General features: G+C 45.2%; 1 protein-coding gene across 4 annotated transcripts in view; it reads left to right on the top strand.

Moving 5' to 3' along the window:
- Positions 1 to 12,062, top strand: part of GMEB2 (glucocorticoid modulatory element binding protein 2) — a 156,062-nt gene extending 144,000 nt beyond the window's left edge. For 2 of the 4 annotated variants that reach the window (XM_085619596.1, XM_085619595.1), the window contains exons 9-11: positions 5,074 to 5,196; positions 5,740 to 5,850; positions 9,219 to 12,062. In XM_085619596.1, coding sequence (XP_085475722.1) covers positions 5,074 to 5,196; positions 5,740 to 5,850; positions 9,219 to 9,850 — 866 coding nt within the window. In that variant the 3' untranslated portion in view covers positions 9,851 to 12,062. The remainder of the gene's footprint in view (positions 1 to 5,073; positions 5,197 to 5,739; positions 5,851 to 9,218) is intronic. The other 2 variants (XM_085619598.1, XM_085619597.1) reach the window with 1 other exon arrangement.
- Positions 12,063 to 22,354: the final 10,292 nt, after the last annotated feature.

The raw sequence follows: 22,354 nt of genomic DNA, 5'->3' as shown, positions 1-22,354 counted from the left end.
TCTGGTAGACCGGACGAGAGTGGTCACCTGGGCATCCACGCTCCAGGTGGCAGTGGGGGGTCTGAAATACTTAGGGGTGTTCCTTTCGGAAGTGCCGGCCATCTCCTGGGAGCAGAACCTGGCTCCGGTATGGGAGCGAGTCTGTGCAGATCTGAAGTCCTGGGCACGCATGCCTTTGACATTGTATGGCAGATCAGCAATATTCAAGATGGTGGCGCTTCCTCTGCTGCTCTACCAGTTGCAGAATCACCTGTATCCGATGCCCGCCCATTTGGTTCCGGCTGGTGAATTCTGCACTGGGGCAGTTCCTGTGGGAGGGGGGAAAAGTGCGTGTGGCTCTGCGAACATGCTTTCTATCCACCTACTGTGGAGGACTTGCGACCTCGGACATTCTCTCGTATTACCAGGCCTCGCATCTACTGGTCCTCAACGAGTGGTGGTACGGCGACAGGGGAGACCCGGCATATGCGCTGGAACGACGACTCATGGGGCCCCACACGCTACATACAATTCTCTGCCGTTTGGGGCGCGTTGCCGTTGGCCACGCAGGTGATATTCCAGGTTTGGAGGCAGGCGTTGCGACGCATGGGTTGGTGGAATACCCTGACGCGGGAGACCCCCCGTTAGAATAACGGGCGCCTGCCCGACTTAGCGGCCCTTTAGGGCTTCCGGGGATGGGACGATATCGGTATTTCAACCCTGGGGGATGTTATGAGGGGCACGACACTTAAGTCTTTCCAGGATCTGTAGAGGGATTTCCTTATGCCTCGGTCGCAATTCTATCGGTACCTCCAATTTTGCCATGCTTTGTCCCCTAGTCTGGAAGGGCTGGAATCTCTCCCTGAATTCAGCTCATTGGAGGCTAAAGTCTTCATGGGGGATCTGGAGATAAAGACGATCTCCCGGATTTACCATTCCCTAGTTACTCATTGCTCCCCCATACTCTTTGGGGGGACTAGGAGGAGGATGTGGGCACGCTGGAGGAGGAGGATTGGAGGGAGGCCTTGGCGGCCCCACGGGGAGCGGCCATAGCGATGCGCCTTCGCCTCATCCAATTTAAGTACCTGCACAGGGTCTATTTTACTCGGGTTCGATTGTGCCGGGTGGGTTTGATTGCCTCCCCGGAGTGTCTTCGATATGGTAGCGAGGAGGGCACGTTTATACACATTGTCTGGCAGTGTCTTTCCCTGGATCGTTTTTGGAGAGGGGTGTTTTCCTGCCTCTCGGAAGCCCTGGGATGGGAGCTCCCGCGTACGCCGCGCTGGCCATGCTTCATGTTATGGAGGGAATAGGGGGTAATGTTTACAAACGACACCTCATGCTACTAGGCCTCACATTGCCGAAACGAGATATCGCTAAGGCGTGGAAGGCGCCGCGGGCGCCCTCGGTGACCGCATGGAAGAATGGTTTGGACTTTTTTATGGGGCTAGAACAGCCCATTTTTGTAGCTAGGGGATGCCCACGCAAGCATTACAAAATATGGAAAAGATGGGCGGATTACCGGGGTCTGTGGCTGGAGCCACCAGCTGTAGTGGAAGCTCATTCATTGGGGTGATTTCTGGTGCATGTGGGTCTGTGGAGGTGCAGGGTGGAGGGAGGTCGGGGGGGGTGAGTGTTATCATGCTAGGACTCTTCCGTTCTGTATGAAGGCTGTGGACAGGACTGTGCAGACTCTGTGCGACTTCAGGGGGAGGTGCCAGGGAGGGGGGGATTTGGGGGGGTTTGTATTTCTTTGTATGATTTCGTCATGCATTTTGATGTCACTTACAAAAGTTGATTGCTCCCGTGGTAATGTGTGGCTTGATTATGCAGTTGTCTCTGGGGTGCAGAGCTCTGCGATGTATTCGCAATCTGACGAATAAAATATGTTTTCAAAAAGAAAAAAAATGCTCACGCTCTCTCAAGTCTTGCCTGCCCTGGACCCAGTAGACTGGATGGTAGCGTTGGACTTGCAGGACACATACTTCCACATTCCCGTCCTGCCTGCTCACAGGTGTTACCTGCGGTTCACGGTGGGCCACAAGCACTTTCAGTTTGCTGTGCTCCCCCTTGGCCTTAACTGCACTCCTCGGGTGCTCACTAAGGTGGTTGCAGCTCATCTGCGGAGATCAGCGGTGCCAATATTCCCCTATCTTGATGACAGGCTGTTAAAGACGGGCCCGCCCCAGGCTGTTATCACCCATCTCCAGACTAAAGCGGACCTCTTGCATTCGCTGGGGTTCACTATCAACATGCAGAAGTCACACCTGACTCCCTCTCAGACGCTTCCTTTCATCTGATCTTTTCTGGACACGGTGCAGTTTTAGGTTTATCCTCCTGAACTGAATGTCAAGGATATTTGGGCTATGCTACCGATGTTTCCGCCTCTATGCTGGATTTCGGTGAGGCTGACTCTGAAGCAGCTGAACCTCATGGCCTCCTGCATCCTGCTTGTGACACATGCAAGCTGGCATATATAGGCAGGCTCTGCAGTGGAACCTGACATTTCAGTGGGCGCAGCATCCAGGAAATCTCTTCGACATGGTCCAGGTCTCGTAGGGAACTGCACAAGACGTGCAGTGGTGGTTAATGAACTACGAATGGGTCAACGGCACACCCCTCTCCCATTCACAACCAGATCTGACGGTAGTGACAGATGCGTCACTCCTGGTATGGGCTGCCCATCTGGGAGAGGTGGAGATCAGAAGACCCTGGTCTTTGGCAGAATCCAGACTCCCCGTCAACTTTCTGGTGCTCCAGGTGATCCTGCTGGCATTGAAAGCCTTTCTACCCTCCATCAAGGGAAGACTAGTACGGGTGATCACAGACAACACCACCACTATGTGGTACTGCAACAAACCGGACAGGGTGGGGCTTTGTCAAGAGGCCCTGCATCTCAGGACATTGCTTGAACAGCAGGGCATATCCCTGGTGGTTCAACTTCTGGCAGGCTCTCTGAATGGCAGGGAGGACAAACTCAGCCGAAGATGCCTAGCCGATCACGAATGGCGTCTCCATCCGCAGGTGTTGCAAGGTCTTTTTCAGCAGTGGGGAGAGCCTTTGTTAGATCTGTTCGCCACTGCCGAGAACGTGCAATGTCAGCAGTTCTGCGTGCTGGAGTTTCCATGGCAGCTTTCACTCAGAGATGCTTTTCATCTCGAGTGGAGCTCAGGCCTCCTGTGCGGCTTTCCGCCTTACTGCTACTGCTCAGAGTGTTCAAGATCAGCAACGACCAGGCCCAAATCAATCTTGTGGCTCTGGACTGGGCTTGGAGAGTTTGGTACCCCGAGCTGTTGAGCTTGGCCATCGGTCCCCTGACCAGGCTGTCCCTTCGGGATGGTCTTCTGTCACAGCAGCAGGGGAGGGTTCTCCACCCAAACCTGTCAAAGCTTTGCCTTCTTGCGTGGGGATTGAGCGGCGATAGTTGACATCTTTCGACCTTCCAGCCGAATTCTGCAAAGTTTTTCCGGCAGCCAGGCATTCCTCCACCACAACTGTATACGCCTGACGTTGGGTCAAGTTTGTGGCAAGTTGTGCCACGAAACAGGTTGACCCTCTTCCTGCTCCCCTCTCAGGTTCTTCTGTTTGTTCTTTCCCTTGCCCAGCAGGGCTTTTTCTCGGGGCACTGTTGAGGGCTATCTTTCTGCTAGATCTGCTTTTCTGCAGTTGCCTGACTAACCTTCTCTCTTCCAATACCCTATTGTTAGTAGGTTCTTGAAAGGTTTGCAACATATGTTTCATCCTCCCGTCATTATGCCTCAGAGGGACCTTAAGCTGGTCCTGACGTTCCGGAAGTGCACTGCCTTTGAGCCCTTGCACAACCATCCTCTCAGACTCCTTACCATCAAGATGGCCTTCCTGGTGGCAAGAACATCTGCCCAGAGGGTCAGGGACCTTTAGGCTTTGTCATCCAGGCCTCAATACTTGAACATCTACCCAGACAAGCTGGTTCTACAAACTAGAGCTTCCTTTCTGCCAAAAGTCATCTTTCCCTTTTATGTAGGCCGGTCCATCACCCTTCCTACATTTTATGCCCTGTCACATCCCTCTAAAGAAGAGGAGCGACTTCATCAACCGGATCCAAAAAGGGCATTGTTGCTCTACCTTGACTACACAAGAGAGTTCTGGGTGGATGACTAACTCTTTGTGGGGTATGTCAGAGCAAAGAAGGGAAAGGCCATGCAAAAGTGTACCATCTCCAGGTGGATCATGCCCTGCAATAAAATCTGCTTACATTGGCCCTTAGCAACCCCCTGAGGGTTTGCGGGCTCATTCCACTAGAGCCAAGGCTGCGACCACTGCTTTAGCACGCAAAGTCCCTGTCTTGGACATCTGCCAGGCAGCAACGTGGGCCTCTCTACATGTATTCTTAAAACACTACTGCCTGGACAGTCCGGTCTAGTCTGGATAGGCACTTTGCCTGTTTGGTCCTGCAGGACTTTTTTGGTGGGACCCACCTCTGGGAAGTTATTGCTTGGGTATCTATTCTAAAGTAAGGATTCTTCGACTAGAAATTTCCATCAGATAAACAAGTTACTTACATTCGGTAACTCCCTATCTGGTGGAGCCTTTATCTAGCTGCAGATTCCTTACTAATCCACCCACCCTCCCTGCTCTGGGAACAGATTTCTAGGGACAGGGCTTTCCCATACCAGGGCCCTAGTTTTACATATCAGTAGTCAGTGTTCTTCTTTGCTCCGTACTCCTGGCGTGGAAAGTCGCGAAAAGAAACTGGCTTCTACGCACGTCACTTCTGGTGCTGAGGCCGACGCCACGCAGAGCCAATTGAGGCCATCTACCGGTGTGCAGAGGTACTTCTCACAATAAATTTCCAGATCCAGTCTGACGCCTGGGAATAGTTCGTAGGTAGGGAATCTGCGATTAGATAGGCTCTACCAGATAAGGCGTTACTGAAGGTAAGTAACTTGTTCTACACCGACTATGATACTCGCCTTTGGAAGGAAATCTGTAGCCTATGGATTGAGACTACTTCGGTGAATAGATGTTTCTTTCTTAGCCTTAAGGAGAAATAATTTCTGTGCATGACTGTCTAGCCTCGGTATTAAACTTCTCTTCATATACATTTTTTTATAGATGCTATCTTGCTGAACAACATAGTACAGAACTTTGGTATGCTGGATTTAGTCAAGAAAGTGTTGGCAGGGCACAAAAGCCAAATGGATCGCTCAAGGGAGCAGTATACAAGGGATTTGGCAGGTTTGTTTCATTTAGTGTCATATTTGGAATCTTCTATTGGTCTGGTTCTAATCGAGCTCTAATCTGTTTGTAAATATCTGTGTACTCGTTTGTGTCTACTTGCATGTCTGTGTAAATTGTATACCTTTTTTTGTAATTTATTACAATGATCTCAATCATCTATTGCTAAATACACCACACGTTCTTGGCTAATGGACATTGTCAGGCAGTATATTTATGAAAAATAGGGTGCACTATTGTTAAGCCAGTTTCTTGTTTGTTTTTTTTGCTGAGAAAGTTTCCAACTGTAATTCACATGTAAAATTTTACTTTTAGGTACCTCCTTCACCAACTATTACAATAGCTTAACCCCCTACACCAATGGGACCATTCTTTTCTGAACTTACCAAAAATGAAAGCAAGCATACTTATGTATCTTGCCAGCCTTAACTACAGAGGTGCAAATACTGCCTATGCCATAGATAGATAGAAAGATAGATAGATTATTGTTTCCATCTTGCTCCCTTGCCCCTAATCTTATTTCTTCATATTTCCTACCTACAGCGGAGTCATCATTTTTCACCTACTGCCCTATACGAATGCTTATAAAGTCTAGCACTGAAGCATGGACAGAGATTTTGCCAGGCAGTAAAATTACTGCCTTATCTTTTAACAGTTAAGTTTAGCTTGTTTTTTCCTCCTGTTACATACATGTAACCAGCATTAGAGCTTAAGTGACTGATGTAACTTTAAATTGAGCTCCACCACTTGAGCTTGAAATGTTTAACTCGGTAAGAACAAAAGGCTGCTAATTTTGTTCTTGTTTCCTGTGACTGTTGTTTAAGGGACTTTGAAGAGCCTCTTTTTCTCTTATGTGAGCTTTTCAAAATTGACACATGCTTGATTTACATCATTTTCACTGCAGATTATTTATTAAAGCTTGTAATTTTTCTTTTAGGGAAAATATTTTTTTCTCACCATTCTCTCAGTGACTAAAGTGCGTGACTTAGATTTCACATTTTGTGATCATGCTACATTCCAAAATGTTATACTTTACCTGAAATATAAAGGAGCCTATTTACAAACTGTGCTTGGTTGTATGTTTAGTTGTACTTCAGACGTATTTCTTAGATTCTGCAAAATGCTATTCACAAACCTAAGTGGGAAGACCTTCGCTTCCACCTCTCCTCTCTTTTTATGTGTCGACCTCAACCAACATGGCGGAGATTTCCACACATGTAACATTACTATTGCTATAATACTATGTAAATGTGGGTAGGGCCACAGAAGCGGTAGAAAATGGGAAATGACTATCAAATAGGAGGAGATTAGGTAGGGCTATGGAGTAGTTTATGAATGGTGTAAGGTGGGGTTTCAGTGGGACATGCACATACAAACACCCACCCCAGAAAATAGTAAGAACATTGTATTAATGTTACCTACAATATTTTTTAATTGACTACAACGTAATATTAATATATATATGGTTTCATTTGAATAAACTAATTTGCACTAACTTGATGGTCCGTGCCTGTTTGTGAGGAAACTGGAAGGAAGCAACGGAATTGATGATATATATATATAATGTTATGGTCCATTTAAAGGTCTTTTATTTAATAAATACATTGCTTTAAAAAAGAAATATATATATATATATATATAGAACTTATCAAATAAAAAATTAAAATCAATCGGACAAATCAATTTAAAAAATACAGAATAATTACTATATATAAAAGGGATAGAGAGGGTGGGATTTTTAAAGAAATTTTAAATATGAATGATAAATTATAAAATATATTTACTTAATTAGTTACAAAACATTAATTGAAGTAGTTAACTTTCTGTGACTTTTTTTAGCTCTACGTTAATAATAATTTAAAGTTAATTTATATTTTCATTTTACATTAAAATATTTATTATTTTTCAATAAATAATAAACATTATTTTGCCTCCGCCTATTTGTCAAAAGTTAGCAGTACTAACTTTCCACTTGCTAACATTACCTAGCAGGCTATAACACCTTTTCTAAGGAAGGTAAGACATAGCAGTTTGCACTTGGTAGTAAATATTTACTCTAGAATTGTGAATAGGAAACAATTTAAATTTACTCCTAAGTGCAATAGTAGGTCTGCACATGAGTAAAACTATTTGTGTAAATTTACCTTTGTGATTAGGACCCTTCATGTTTTGTATGGATTACAACTTCATTGAAAAAAAGTCTATCATATTTTATCCTCTCAGTAGAAGACGTGCCCCATGACCACAAAACTTTCCATTCATTGCCTTATTCATTGGTTTTTTCTTTGGTTTTTTTGTAATATCAACAGATATGTTGATCACTCTAGAGTCTTTTCCACTGCAAAGAAAACAGCTTTTGACGGTATTTTTTGAGAAGCTCCTATTAACATATGTTTTAGAGGAGTCTTAAGGTGATCAGTTTTACCCAAATCACACACTGAAGCCTAGATTGGGTTTCCTCCAGTTCACATGCATAATAGGTCAAGCCTCTTTGTCGTTCTAGACCTGTAATGCATTTATTCACTATTTTATCCTGCATTTTAAAAATTCCCTATTTTGCCCATCACCCAGCCCCCGATATAATCTCGCTATTATATCTGGTTTATAAATATTGATGAAGATCCCATGACAGAGAAGGAAATGTTATATACCTGTATTCCTATTTCTCCATCATGGGTATCTCCATTAACTTCATATCAGTGTCCCCTCATACAGTCAGTAGAAGGTATATTGAGATTTTGATTTAGATCTTGGCCCTTACTCAGGGCCAACTTTCTTGCAGCACTATGCATTATTTGGACTGCATGCAGCCTGAACCTTTGCACAGCAAAGGTTTTATGGATCATTCACTGCACACAGTGAGTCGCAAACTGATTCCTCATGAATTGCTTCTGGGCTAGTTGCGCACAATTGTGAATACTGGGACCAGGGTCTTCATCAGCATTCAATACTGGCTATGTGCCATCATTGCAAACCCTGTATCTTGAAGGGGAAATAGTCACAATACCCTTAAGAGGGGCACATTGCAAATGGGACTTCAGTGAAATATGCAAAAGTCCATTGCACCACAACCCACTCTTCCTAGGAGGGGCACAGAGAATTTGTGCACAATCTTCCAAGTCTCAATGAGAAATTATTACCCTTTTGCTGACCCTTCCTTTCATGACTCACAAGGACTTGCAGTGCAATCCACAGTGGCAGCTGTGCATTTTGTGTATTGTGAATTGGTATATTGTATTTGTGAAGTAGAAGGGCTGGCTGTGTGAATCTTTTGTGAAGTGCCTTTGTTAACTTGGCCCCTTATCTGTTGCTTTCTTGTGTGTCAAAATGAAAAGACACAGACTGTCACTCCATTGCGTTTTGGGAAGCTTCAGGGGCCTGATGCCTAAAGGGTTAGAATCAAATTTAAGTTCAGTTTCCTAGTAGTTCCAGAAACTAAAAGAGTGTTTAACCTGATAAATGGTTGATCGTTCCTTATAACTGTACTTGCCGTATTGAAAAGACAGTAAATTTTGACTTCTTGAAAGACAATTTTCTCTTTGACGCAAGCTCGTTTTGGATCTCGTGCAAGGGTGGGTGAGTTCAGTGTTTAAAAATGTAATGAAGAACCGTAGAAAGGTAGACTAAGTTCATAGGTACCCAATTTTTCATTTTACCGCTCTGGCATAGTGGACCATGAGCACAGAGGCATTTGTAGGTTAGACATTTTGCAGTTCCATGGAATGGTATTTACTCTTGTGTACCTAAATTATATATAACTGTGAAACCTTCTGGAGCACCTTCCTGAATAAGAACAATTTGAAATGTATATAAAAATATCCAGAAATGTCACATTACGCATAGTCTAAAGGATTAATTGTTATTTCTTTGCAGAAACTGGCCAAAGCTTTACATTTGCCACATCCACATGCCCTTGGTATCCTGTCTTCTAGTTGACCTCTGTGACTTACAGCAGATTGTTGCCCTCAACACAAAACTTCAATTTTGCCTGCACTCACTTGCTCTTGATGTTCTCTTTGCAGCGCTCGAACAGCAGTGTGACGAACACCGGCGGCGGGCTAAGGAACTGAAAAGCAAGTCTCAGCACCTCAACAACGTACTCATGACTTTAACACCAGTGAGCATGCCCGCGCCTGTGAAACGGCCCAGGCTCTCCAGGGCCACCTCTGGACCTGCTGCGATGACCTCGCAGCTCTCTAACCAGTCCGCACAGTTCACCCTGGCACAGGGTTTGCCCATCTCTCAGATCACCAACATCCCTCTCAGTAAAGTGATTCCTTCTTCCATGCTCAGCAAGGGCTGCAGCCAGGTAAGTTCGCCAGCCTCCCAGTTGATGGGAGGATACACAGTGCTTGCATCGTCAGGCTCCGGCTTCCCTAACACATTAGAAATCCACCCAGATTCCTCCAACCTCACAGTACTAAGCACAGCAGCCATGCAGGATGGCAGCACGGTGGTCAAGGTAATGAGCCCCTATCAGCTGCTCAACCTGTCGGGACTTGGTACGACCATTCAGAACCTTTCACAAATTACATCTGGAGGAAATACAATTGTGGCACTGCCTTGCAACTCCATGGATGGTACCACAACAGTAGATGAACATACCGCAACCTTTGAGGTGACCACACTGACAGAAGAGCAGGAACAGAAGTGAATCTGGAGGAACTTAGAACCTGGACTCACCCGGAAATGTCTTCCTCCAGGGCCAACAGGGTCGGAGTTGCCCTTTCTCTGACTGTACTGAACAGTACAGTTTCCTTGAAGGAGCCAAGACAGGCCAGGCTTTCAGGTGGAATGGCACAAATGGGAAAGGAGAAAGATGAACCAAAGAGCAAGGACAATGCTATAATAGGAGCAACACTAGCAGACAGAGGCTTGTGAAAAGTCTACATTCAATGTTTCCTCCACTGTCGACTTCATTTTCAACTGTGGCTGGTTCTTTGCTCTATGTTCTGTCTATGCATGCCTTCAGATGAGACCTCATTGAAAGAATTCTTATGGCAATGTTTTTGAACTACAAAAGAAAACAGAGGTCGCAGTGAAAACTATGCATTAGTATGGAATAATGAGGCCTTAATGTGAACTGTGCCTTGAATACTGGAGTTTTATGGTTTAGACAAGGGGTGGTAGGCAGTGGAGTGTTCTGAATCGTTGAGAAAGGGCAGCTTGGAGTCGCAGCCTGGGTGGGGGATGCATCGATTTGTTGAAGCAAATCGGGAGGTTGAAAGTAATGGCTTGCAAGGTGGCCTGGTTGAGCTGGGGCAGTGGATGCTGAAGCTGGGCACAGAGGATGAGGACATTTAAAAGAATATGAGAAAAGAATGTGAGAAAATTGAAGGAAGCGCTGCATGGATGTAACATCAAGAAGGAAGAGCGAGTGGTATGTAAAAGAAGGGCATGAAAGTTGGTTGCGAAAAGAAATTCGCAGATTTGTTCACAGATGTGAACAAAGGAAGACTAACTTATGCTGGGCTTGATGTTTCTGAAGTAAGGTAGCCTTCGTACCAAGGTGATACGTGACAGCGATTCGCTAGCAACAAAACATGTTCCACATTAAGGTGAGGGCAAGAAGGCAGGTTCCCGACTGAAGCTAGGGAAGTAAGAACCTCTCGAGAGTAACATAAGGGCAAACAGAATGGTTGAAAAGTAAAGTAACTGCAGTCTGTACTTAGTTGAGGAGAAGGAATGCAGACTCTTAAAGTAATTACAAAATGGGAAACTTCATGCTCAGGGGATTGGAAGCAAGCAACACAAACTTCCAGCTCTGTGAAACAGAGCTACTGTATTTATTCTGTGTATAGTTTATTTTTTATTTGTTTGGTTTTATACTTTTGGTCTCTTCGAGGCATGCTGCATTTAAACATGCTGCTCTTATGGAGATTAAATCTAAATTAAAATGGACTGAGTCAGGGTATTGGGAAGACTGGTATTACTACATAATATGCAGCCTTGGTGTGGCAGTGTGGCTCAGAAAAACAGAACAAATTATTTGACTGGACAGCTGGATATCGCCTCATTGGGCCCCAGTGTATAGCCAGACACAGCAGAGTAGGGCTTGGTTGATACCTGGCCCCAGGATTGTGGTGCAGAGTTGAAAAATGTTACGGCAATGTAGAATTGAGTTTAGAGTTGGGTACTGCAATGACTTGTTGGTGGACAATTGGTCAAACCACACATGGCCGAGTTCTTATGTGGCTATGAGTGATCTGGTACTGAGTTGTTAATTAAGGAACACAGTGGCAAGGCCTCCTTCATATCTGGAAACCTTTAGTGTGGTGTAGTGTTGGCAGCTGTGTATGGAAATGTAGGGGCTGAGTTGTTCGCTGGGAACTGGCATAGTACTTGTTGACTTTGACAACAGCCAGGCCCGTCAGAGCAGGGGCCGGGTTGTTTGTTGCGTACGGTAATGTGAGGCCAACTTCCTAGCGGCTCATGGTAATATTGCGATGTGTGTACATCTGGGTATAGACATGTAAGGCTGAATTAGACACAAGAGGGTGGGACCGCATTGAGTACACCACAGTTTGGAAGACAAGCACTTGATTACGAGGCAGTGACATTGCGATGCAGGCGCATATCGAAAAGGGTGTGATGGCAGAAGTGGGCAATAGATGCAGATGTTTTAACACCGGAATGCATCATTTTGAACAAAGCTAATGACCGTGGAGGTTCTGAGACTGGCACACGGAGAATGAACCGAGATTAATTGTTTGTTTGACCACAGTCCTGCTTTGCAGTCCCTCTCACCTGTACTTTATGTGCTTAAGTCCTCTCTGTTCGTTTACTTGCATCGTTTTGACCTTATCCCGTGCACTTGCTGCTGGAAAGACATTAGTTGCACAAAAATAAAGCAAGGCAGTAGCTAATTGTGTTTCTTGTCTGTTTCATTATTAATGGAATGCCATTGGATTTTACTAATATAAGCCCAATAATCACAGTCCCAGGACAGTTGCCTACAACTTAGAGGACACACTAGAGTGTTCAGGTTATTCCCATCAAGGTCATCAGCGTAACCTGTACTAATTACTGAGTTCATGGGCCTTGCGTATGCCATTTCCGTAGCACTCTTGATGAATTTTTCACATTGGCTCAAAAAAAATGTAAAGTATGTTAATTTGTTTACATGTGATACATTCTTTGTAACTGTGTTGGGCTTCTCAAAATGAGAGCTGTAACTTTAAAGATTTTCAGGTCTGATGTATGAAACACTTTTGTACTTGCAAACCCTGCAAATTACAGACTTTGCCACCACAGTGTTTTGAGATGTACTATGCAACTTTTATAGTGGGAAAACATTTTGGACTGGCTAACGAGGTTCTGTAACACTTTCCAAATACAATTATGTTTGGTCCTGAAAGGGTCACCCCCTCCTAAATGGGAGTTGCAATGAAATGCACTAGTGCTTTGCGACCACAGTTGAAGTTGGGAATGGTGGCTGGAATCGTGTCAAGCAGATTCAGTGAGAGCAGAGATGAGTTCAGAGGACCACTTAATATTCCTTCTGTCTTCCCTGCATGTCAGTATTTTAAAAGCAGTACTTGTCCCCTTGAGGGACCACTGCTGCTTTTTATAAGCATTGAAATACAGGGAATACAAGTACAGGAGTGGAACTCTGCTGTTCCACACAAAATGCAACCTTGCCTCATTAATGTTCAAGTGGCAGGAGCTCTATGGATATCCATTTTGTGATTCATACGTCAAAGTGCAAAATAAAGAACAGTTCGCAAACCAGTTCAGACCCTTGGAGCTGAAGTAAGAGCATCTCTTGATGGGACTAGGCCTGCTTCCTAACCATGCATCATGAAACATGCCCACCAAATTCCTACTTTTTCCATCTACGGGCGGGACGCTGAAATGAGCTTCTATATAAACTTCAAGTTTTTGGGATGTTGCATTCTTCTTTTGCTGCTGGTACTTCCTGGAAGGGTGCTTTTTGAAATTGGAGGTTTGAATTAAGCCAAGACCTATTCTTTCTCCCCAAAAATATAATCAATATATATTGGCTTTGCGCCTGTCTTCTTCAGCTATTGGCTTCTTTAGCTCAAGGCCCTTCAGCGACTGGCTTCATACATTTTCAGTCAGATCTTGGATCAGCCAAGCAGGAGTATTTTAATCTCAACTTGTTTCCATTGACTATTTGAATCCTTCAGATTCTATTAAGATGCATAAAGGGATATTTTACATCTGAAAAGTACTGTCAATTCTCACACGTTTTGTCACATGCATTTTATTTATAGAACAATGCTTTTTTTTTCACCGTAGCATCCATTTTCCAGATGCTTTTGTAAGTGGTTAAGAATACGGCTCCCGCAGTCTACTCCTTTCAAATGTGGTGGCCATCTTGGAACAATATTATACATAGTTAATCGTTGTTTTGCCATTTCCAGATAGCCACCACATTTTGTTGAGTGAGTGAATGGTGAATCAGTGCTCCCTGAAAGACCATAGTATGTGGTAGGGCGTACACATAGTCTCATTAACCCCTTCACTGGAGATAAGGGCATCTCAAAGAAAAAATTATGCTGTCCAGTTCAAACCTGTAAACAACAAGCAATGATGCTCTTCCATCCAGACTACAGTAAGGTATGTGCCAGAGCAAACAAGAGAACAGTGTGTGTTTTATTAAGGATACATAATCCTGTGAAGAGGAAGGAAGCTGAGTTAACTCGGTGTTCAAGGAACTCACTGAAGAGTGTTTGAAGAACAGTTTCTATGGGCTACGTATGGTTTGATGCAGAATACAGTAAATCCCTACAGATCATGACATTATGCATGTTCTAAGATGGTACAAGTAGCCTGCATCAGGCCACAGAAATAGAAGTTCTGTTACGTAAAGGTGTATTCCATGCCCTTCGCAACATTTTAAGCAGCTTAAGTGCAGGGGTTGTGATGTTCAAGTCCTCGCACTGCCTTCAAAGTATGTAGAAAGTAAACCACATATCCTACCAATAATGGCTGTGAAACCCGAATAAAGCTTTATGACTGACTGGCTGTGAAACCCTCTGGTTCTCACACCAGCAGGCTTCGCTTTATAGGCCACACTACAGTATATGGAGGAATAGCTTCACCCGCTGCCTGATGCTTTTTCTTTTTTTTTGGTGAATGAAATGCTGAAATCATCACTTCTGGGGTGAAAGTAGAAGGAGCCTTTCTACTCCCTTTCTCTTCGCTGTGTTCAGTGTTTAGAGGTAAAGCTCAGTCCCCCCAAGCACTGACACCAATGGGAGGGATAATGCTGGAAATGGTAGGATCTGCCTTTTCAGTGGTACCTCCCGTAGATCCTTGGATGAGGACGATCCCCAGACAAGGAACCACTCGCTAAACACCAGGGAGATGAAATGGGGAAACCTTCACAAGGCCATCCACCGAGGCCCCCAACAGTCTTTCTGCCCTGCTGAGGTGGGCATATTGTAATCTACATCTCAAAACTACTCTCCCCTGGAATGCAGAAGGCCTACAACACACCAGGGCTTTCTTTTATAGAAAAAACAGTAGGGTGGGGGCTAGCTTGGCCTTGCTTTGTTTTATGCCCCCATCCCTGGAGCCTGGACAGTCTTTCTGCCACCCCGCGACTGGTATAGGGGCAGCAGTTTGAGGGATTTACCTTCAATCTGCCCTCTTCTGAAGGCAGAGAGCACACTAGACACCATCCATGCCTTGATTTTGTATTTTTTTTAAATAAAGAATAGGTTGGTGGCCTCCCCAAGCTGTTAATAAACTGCATGCCTCAACCGTGGAGCAAAAGCAGTATTTCTGCATTCAAACCCCCCCCCCCCCCCCCCCCCCCCGTTCTGACGTTTACTCCCTTTCTAGGGAGTAGAAAGCACACCAGACACTAGGAGCCATATTACAGAAGGTGTCCAGTGGTCCAACAGCCATTTGCATGTATTTCTCACGTCCCGTGGGCACGTTGGTATTAGAGAATGCCTGCGGATGCTTCAGTAGTCTCTTCTATAATATGGATCTCAATGGTACACATCTTGCACAGTCACAAGGGAACATTCACCCATTTTCATGGCCACATGTAAATGTGGGAATGTTGCATCCATGTCAGATTACAGATGCAGGTACAGATGCACAAAACCAGAAATGGCATTTACTGTATTTCTGCCCCCATGGGTATGCAGAATTGTGAATTTACCTCCTCTCTGTATATTCGTATGTCAAAGTTACGACCAAAGAAAACCCAATTTCTTCCAGTTGCCATGGGGAATGGCTACAGGATTTGGACTTCGAGCCATTCAGCACCCAGGGAACCCTACCAAAGTCTGGGTTTTTCTGAAACCTACAGAGCGTCCATGAGGGTGTGGCATGCATTGATACCAGCCCATTAGCTTACCCAGAATGCCCAATGAACATCAGAAATATGCCTACAACAATTTAATCTCTCATTCCACAGTGTATGACTGCAACGTTTCGGCCCGGTCCACTGGCACCCAGGGATCCATACCAGCCTTCGTTACTTCTCAAACCTAGACACCCTCAGACATTTCTGGGTGCACTGGCTTCCGAGGAACAGCATTTTCTTACCTAGAATGCCCTGCTAATTTTAAATATATGCCTAAACGCTACATTTCTCTTATCTTCCAGTGCTAAATTTCAGCCTGGGTTCAGCCGGCACCCAGGTCCTCCATGGACATTTCTGAAATCTAGAGACCCAGTGGAATACTGGGTCATGTGAGAAGTTTGGACTGTAGCATGTTTTCTTTCAAAGATGCCCTGTGAGCCTCATAGAATAGGCCTAAAATACTGGTTTTCACTGATATATGTGACAGAAATCTCTGGCAATTCCAGTTGCTAAAGTCTTTCCACTCTTGTGTGGTGGACATAATACAAGTTATAAGAACGAACCAAAATTGTAAACTTGTTAAGATACTTTGACAGTACAGTGACTTCACACAGTCCGAGTTTTAAATACTATCTGTCCCAGGTGAATGGCCCACCCACATAAATGAGGTACATTTAAAAGTGTGGAAATGCTGGGTGGGTGGACTTTTATCAATCCCAAAATGTTCCACAACTTTCCCTCACAGAAAAGTGAGCAAGTTCTGTGATATAAGTCAGTGTGACATTCGCTGGGAATTCTGGATAAGAAAAAGGAGTAGGATCCACATTAGCTCCACCACGCTAGCATCCCCAGGATATCTACTTTTCAGAAATGCCTGAGGCTCATGGGCTTCCTTGGGTGGAGTCTTCTCCCGAGGCCAAATTCTGTGACTTTCCACATTGCTAAGATGATTAAAGTTCAATAGAAACCCCATGATGTCTACACATTGCATTTTGGTGCCTCTCCTGTAATGAGTTATAGAACCACCGAAACAAGTGAGGGACCGTTTTTATCTGTGAAGTGTGGGAATACTGTGAGGCAGAACTTCATCAATCCCTGCAGATTCTGGAACTTTCCTTCTCAGAATGGTTTAGAAAATCTATTATTCTGATAGAGACTTGTAACTGCAGATTCCTCACCTTAGAAGATTCCCCAGGCGTCAGTCTGGATCCGGAAAATCTCGAGCAGTACTTCTGCACGCCAGTAGGTGGCAACTAGCAACTCTGTGTGAACATCGTCCATGTTGAAAGGGACATGCGCAGTGCCTTTATAGGCGCCACCCTGGTGTGCTGATATCAGTACCTTTCTTTCACACCAACAGCGCAAATTCGAAGAGCTACCTCTGTCATCTTTTGACCACTTTTTCTTTACCATAATGTCGATTATTTTGATCTTTGCTCTCATTGTGTGAGAGACCTGTCCCCCAACAAACCCATGGCATTCAAACAATGTGAGTAATGTCACAGAGTCTGTCTTTAACCCACACTTGGTCTGCCTGGGGTCGAACTATGACCCCAAGGACTGCACCAAATGCAAGTCGATGCGTCCAAAGCCAATACATGAATGGGCAATGAAGCTCCTGGCAGCATGGCAGAAGAAGGCTCCACGCCGATCCTGAGGGAGATCTTTAGTCTGTCAGAGCCATTCCTGCTGACGATCATCATCCCACTGTAATTTGTCTATGTAGGGTAACTCGAAATAAGCACAAGAATAAGTTGAAGCACTCTTTTGCTTGCCCTAGCAAGTGCCAAGCTTCTAGGCCCACCCCCACACTCCACCCAGGGAGCTAGAGGCGAGGTCCACTCTGTGCTTCTCTGAGCACCATGGAGCTAGAGCGACCCCTGCCCAACTTAAGGAGTTCTGCGATGCCATGCACATCATATTTGGGCCAACGACTCCCTCTGCAGTTCCTTCAGGCCTCACAGAGCCGAAAGGTGCCTCTGTTGCGGTACCACTGGGGGTTCGCTCCCTCTTACGGATACGGACTGACACAGGTGCCAATCCCAGTCCCCTCAGTGCTGTTTCTGGCACCACCGATGCCACTGAAAGAGGAACCTATCATCCTCTCTGGCTCAAATGCTGCCACCTCAAGGTAGTTCATCCTTGAAACCAGCTCTGCCCCGACCGTGTCAACCCACCCTGAACTTGCTACCCCTGGACAAACCAACTTTCCCAGAAGGGGTGATGAGGAAGAGGGCTATAGCTTTCTGGAGGATGACTCCTACCAGGAGGAAAACTGATAGGAAGAGCTGAGCGATGCCAGTGGTTTGGACTCCTCTCCAGTTTCTGGAATGGTTTGTCCTTTAGGCCCTGCCATGGACGAGGGGGCATCTTTTGCTGTGGTGATGTGAAGAGTGGCAGAGGTCCTTGACCAACAGCTACCCTCTGTCGAGGTCAAGGAAAATGTCTAGATGAAGGTGCTTCAACTGGGGGCAAGATCTGCAGAACTTTGTGGAGCCCCTGCTGCCCTTCAATGAAGACCCTTCACCAGGGTTCTTCAGGGTGCCTGGGCCAAATCCTGCACGTGGCCACCACTCTGCCTCTGGAGGCTTGGCCTTTCTCTCCCACCATCCCTCCTCAAGAGGCTGGTGATGAAAGTCTCAATGGCCAAACTGGCTTGTCGATCAAGCACTTTTAAAGAGAGTTGGGCCACTGCCAGATCCTTAAGACTCTCCTTGGGTTCCTGACAACAACAGTGCTTTCGCCTCTTCTGTGGTCATGGTCCAGTCTTTCAATGGCATCCGCAATTAAGACCTTACTGCCATGGTCAGCTGGCTACCCAGTCCTTTCGTGGCCAGGGGCATAGCTCCCACAGAGGATAGGGAACCCATACACAGAGTAATGTCCAATGCCCGCCTCTCTAGCTTCTGCAATTCCAACCTTCTCCCCAGGCCCGCAAGCTTCCCAGTTATTTGATGGCCTGGGACGCAGCTCCCACAGACGATGCAGAACCCACACACAGCGTACTGTCCTGTTCCCGCCCGTCCACCTGTTTTATGGGTCCTCAACACAGCACTCCTATCCTGTTGGCAGGATCAGGCCCCACCTGCCCCAATATCAAGCAATAACCTTCAACAAGAGGGTGCTTGAATTTGTGCAGTGGGTTATGCCCTTCCATATCTGGAAGTCCCGCCATCCTTGCCACAATCTCCAGAATGGCTAATGGAGAACCATCTCTCTTTACCCCTTCAGGAAGTGCAATCTCTGTTGGCCAAAGGAGCTACTGAGAGGGTACCCGCATCATAAATAGCACGTGGTTGTTATTCCCGCGACTTTCTGGTCCTGAAAAAGGATGGAGACCTCTGATCTACATTAGACATTAGCATTCGAAAGGTGAATTCAAGATGCTCACTTTGGCTGAGGTTCTGTGTGCTTTGGATCTCGGCGACTGGATGGGTGTGTTGGACCTTCAGGACAAGTATTTTCACATTGCCGTCCTGCAGACCCACAAGTGTTACCTGCGTTTCATGGAGGGCCAGGAGCATTTCTAGTTCTTTGTGCTCCCCTTCGGCCTCAAAAGTGCCCATCGGGAGTTCACACAAGTGATGGCACTGACTCCGGTTCATCTGTAGAGGTCAAGGGTTCCAGTCTTCTCCTACCTCGACAACTCACTGTGGAAGATGGGCTTGCCCCAAATAGTCATCACCCACCTCCAGATTATGGTGAACCTTCTGCACACGCTGAAGTTCCATAAATCTGCTGACCTGCGAATGGATTTTTGGCTTTAGAGGCTTTCCTCCCATTTATCAACAGAAGGCTGGCACAAGTGTTCATGGACAACACTACTGCCATGTGGTAATGCAACAGGCAGGCCAGGGTGAGGTCGACCCTGTGTAAGGAGACTCTGCATCTCTGGACTTGGTTGGAGTTTTAGGACATCTTCCTGGTTGTGTAGCACCTGGCGGGATCTCTAAATGTCAGGGCGGATGAGCTCAGCTGTCAATGACTTGTGTATCACAATCAACGTCTGCATCAGAAGGTGGCGCAAGATCTATTCCGAAAATGGGGTGAACCTTGGCTCGATTTATTCACCACTGCCGGGAACGCACAATGTCAGCACTTTTGTGTGTTAGTTTCCAAAGCAGCTCTCGCTCAGAGATGTGTTCAGCTTAGTCTGGAACCTGAGACTACTGTATGCTTTTCCACTGCTACCACTCCTCTCCATGTCTCAAGAAGATGAGGACTAGCTGGGCCAAAGTCATCCTGGTGGCCCCAGACTAGGCATGGAGAATTTAGTATCCCAAACTCCTGAGCATGAGCATCTGTCCTTCGATCATGCTACCCTTTTGTGAGGGCCTCCTGTCACAGCAACGGGGCAGGGTTCTGCACCCAAACCTGTGCACACCACATTCATGCGTAGAACTTAAGCAGTGGCATTTGAATATCTTTAATCTTCTTCCTGAGATTTTTAATGTCATCTTGACAGCCAGGTGTCCATCAACGAAAATTGTATACGCCTGCCGTTGGGACAAATTCACGGATTGGTGCTCCTCCCCTCTCATTGATCTACTTTCACCTCCCTGGTCGGAGGTTTTGTGTTTGTGCTGTCATTAGCCTGCCAAGGCCTTGCCATGGTCACCATTAAAAGTTATCTTTCTGCCTTCTCGGCTTTTTTGTGGTTGCCAGATCAGCCATCACTGTTTGAATCACTCTTTGTGATACGTCTACTTTAGGGCTTGCAACATTTGTTTCCTCATACCCCTTTTTTCATGTCCCAATGGGATCTTAATTTGTTTCTGATGTTCTTTGTGTTTTCCCCATTCAAGCCCATATAGAGCTGTCCATTGAGGCTCTTGACTCTTAAGAACCAGAATACTTCCTTAGTGGCCATTACATCAGCCAGGAGGGTTAGTGAACTTCAATCTTCTTCAGTTAATCCAATATAAACCAGCTTCTACCCATACAAACTGGTTCTTCGCACTCGTCCCTCCTTTATACAGAAGGTGGTGACCCTATTCCACATCGGTCAAAACATTACTCTGCTGACATTTTTCGCTCCACTCCATCCTTCTAAGGATCCAAAAGATCTCTGTCCTTTTAAATTGATCATACCAAAGACCACTGGGTGGAGGATTAGCTCTTTAATGGTTTCACAGGAGCGAAAAAAGGCAGGACTGTGCAGAAGAGAACCATCTCTCGATGGATTGTACTTTGCTTTAAGATCTGCTTCACATTAGCTAAGAAGCAGTGTCTTGACTGCTTGCGGGCCCATTCCAACAGGGCCAAGGCTACTGCTACTACTGATTAGCATGCAGTGTAACTATCCTGGACATATGGCAAGCTGCTACGTGAACGTCACTCCACCCATTCACAAAGCACTACTGCTTAGACAGTCGGGTCTGCAGAGACAGCATTTTGCCCACTTTCCCCTGGAGAGAGGTATTGCTTGTGTATCTATCCTAAGGTGAGGAATCTGCAGCTAGAAATTTGTATCAAAAGAACTAGTCACTTACCTTCGGTAACTAATTTTCTAACTACTAATTCCTTACTGACCCTCCTATGCTCCAGGTTCTGAAGTTAGTTTTCAAAGGTAATTAACTCGTTCTTTTAGGAAAAGTTTCATATTTTCAAGGAGTTCTGGGTATTAAAATCCACACCACCCAGGACTCTCCTTAGTGTCTTGCGCAGAAATGTCTTTGGTTGTTAGGTTTCCCTGAGAGTCAGCTGACCACACACCCACATTCCACAGTTATCCACATCACCAGAATTATTGAAGTTTGAAGCAAAACTCTTTGTTTCCATGTTGTACTTTGTGGACTTTCCTGTCACGGGTGATGGGTCCACCCACTTAAGTGGGTACTATTTGTATAAAGAGAAGTGTGGGAACACAGACTAGTCAGCGAGACATATTTAGGAAAAGAAACTCATCATTCCTTTAACAGCACTGTTCCATTTCTCCACAATAAAACCTGACCAATATTTTGGTTGTTTCTCGGTTCCTTCCATAGGAAACCAACAATTCCAAATAGGTTTTGGATCTCCAACATCAGGGGGGAAAAAAGGACATACATTTAGGCAAAGAATGATGGAGACAGAGGAGTGAACTGCGCTAGTTATTAGCTTAGCACTGGAGGTGTGGAACTTGGGAGAAGTTGAAGTCTCAGCACTTAAGGCGTTAAGAAAAATTAACTTGTTGGCTAGGAAAATATCTAAGAATAAAGAGCCCTCTACTGTTCTAAGCCTTTTATTAAAGGACAACCTGTCATTGTAGGGAGGCTGCAGTACTGCAATGTCAGTGGCAACTTCTGTGAAGATACTGGAGTGAAATGAAATCCATTAAACACTATTAAAGGATATGACAGTGCTAGATCTTATGAATGGTGTAGGATTTGATGCCTACAAAAAATAAGCTTGGCCCGACACTAATTCAAAGCAATGCCTTGTGATATCCTAAAACCTCTCATCCCCATAATGTCATAGGACATTATGTGCGAAATATGCCACCCGCCTTTAGCTGGCATTAATCAGTAACACTATTATCGTGAGATGATGTAGTTATTACTGTCACTAATTAAATAGTGCTCCACATGTATACTTACTACTATAGCTAGATTTAACTCTACACTTTTTGTACCTTTAATCATTTCTGAGTGACGATATACACCTAGGTGTAGACCTGCATTTGTTCACACAGGGGGAAGCCTCCTAAATCAGCATTTACGAGGGCAAAGTTACTACTAGTGACCTTGCACATGTGGGTGGAGATCTCTGCCACTCTGGCAGAGTTTTTCCATGGCAAAGTATATGGAAAATTATAAAAATTTACAAAATATAATTGAAATATTAAAATGTACAACGTATATGCAAATTAATTTCAAATGTTTATTATTC

The sequence above is a fragment of the Triturus cristatus genome, chromosome 7 (assembly GCF_964204655.1).
Source record: "Triturus cristatus chromosome 7, aTriCri1.1, whole genome shotgun sequence".
Classification (NCBI taxonomy): Eukaryota; Metazoa; Chordata; class Amphibia; order Caudata; family Salamandridae; genus Triturus; species Triturus cristatus.
This window is presented reverse-complemented; position numbering and strand designations above follow the sequence as displayed.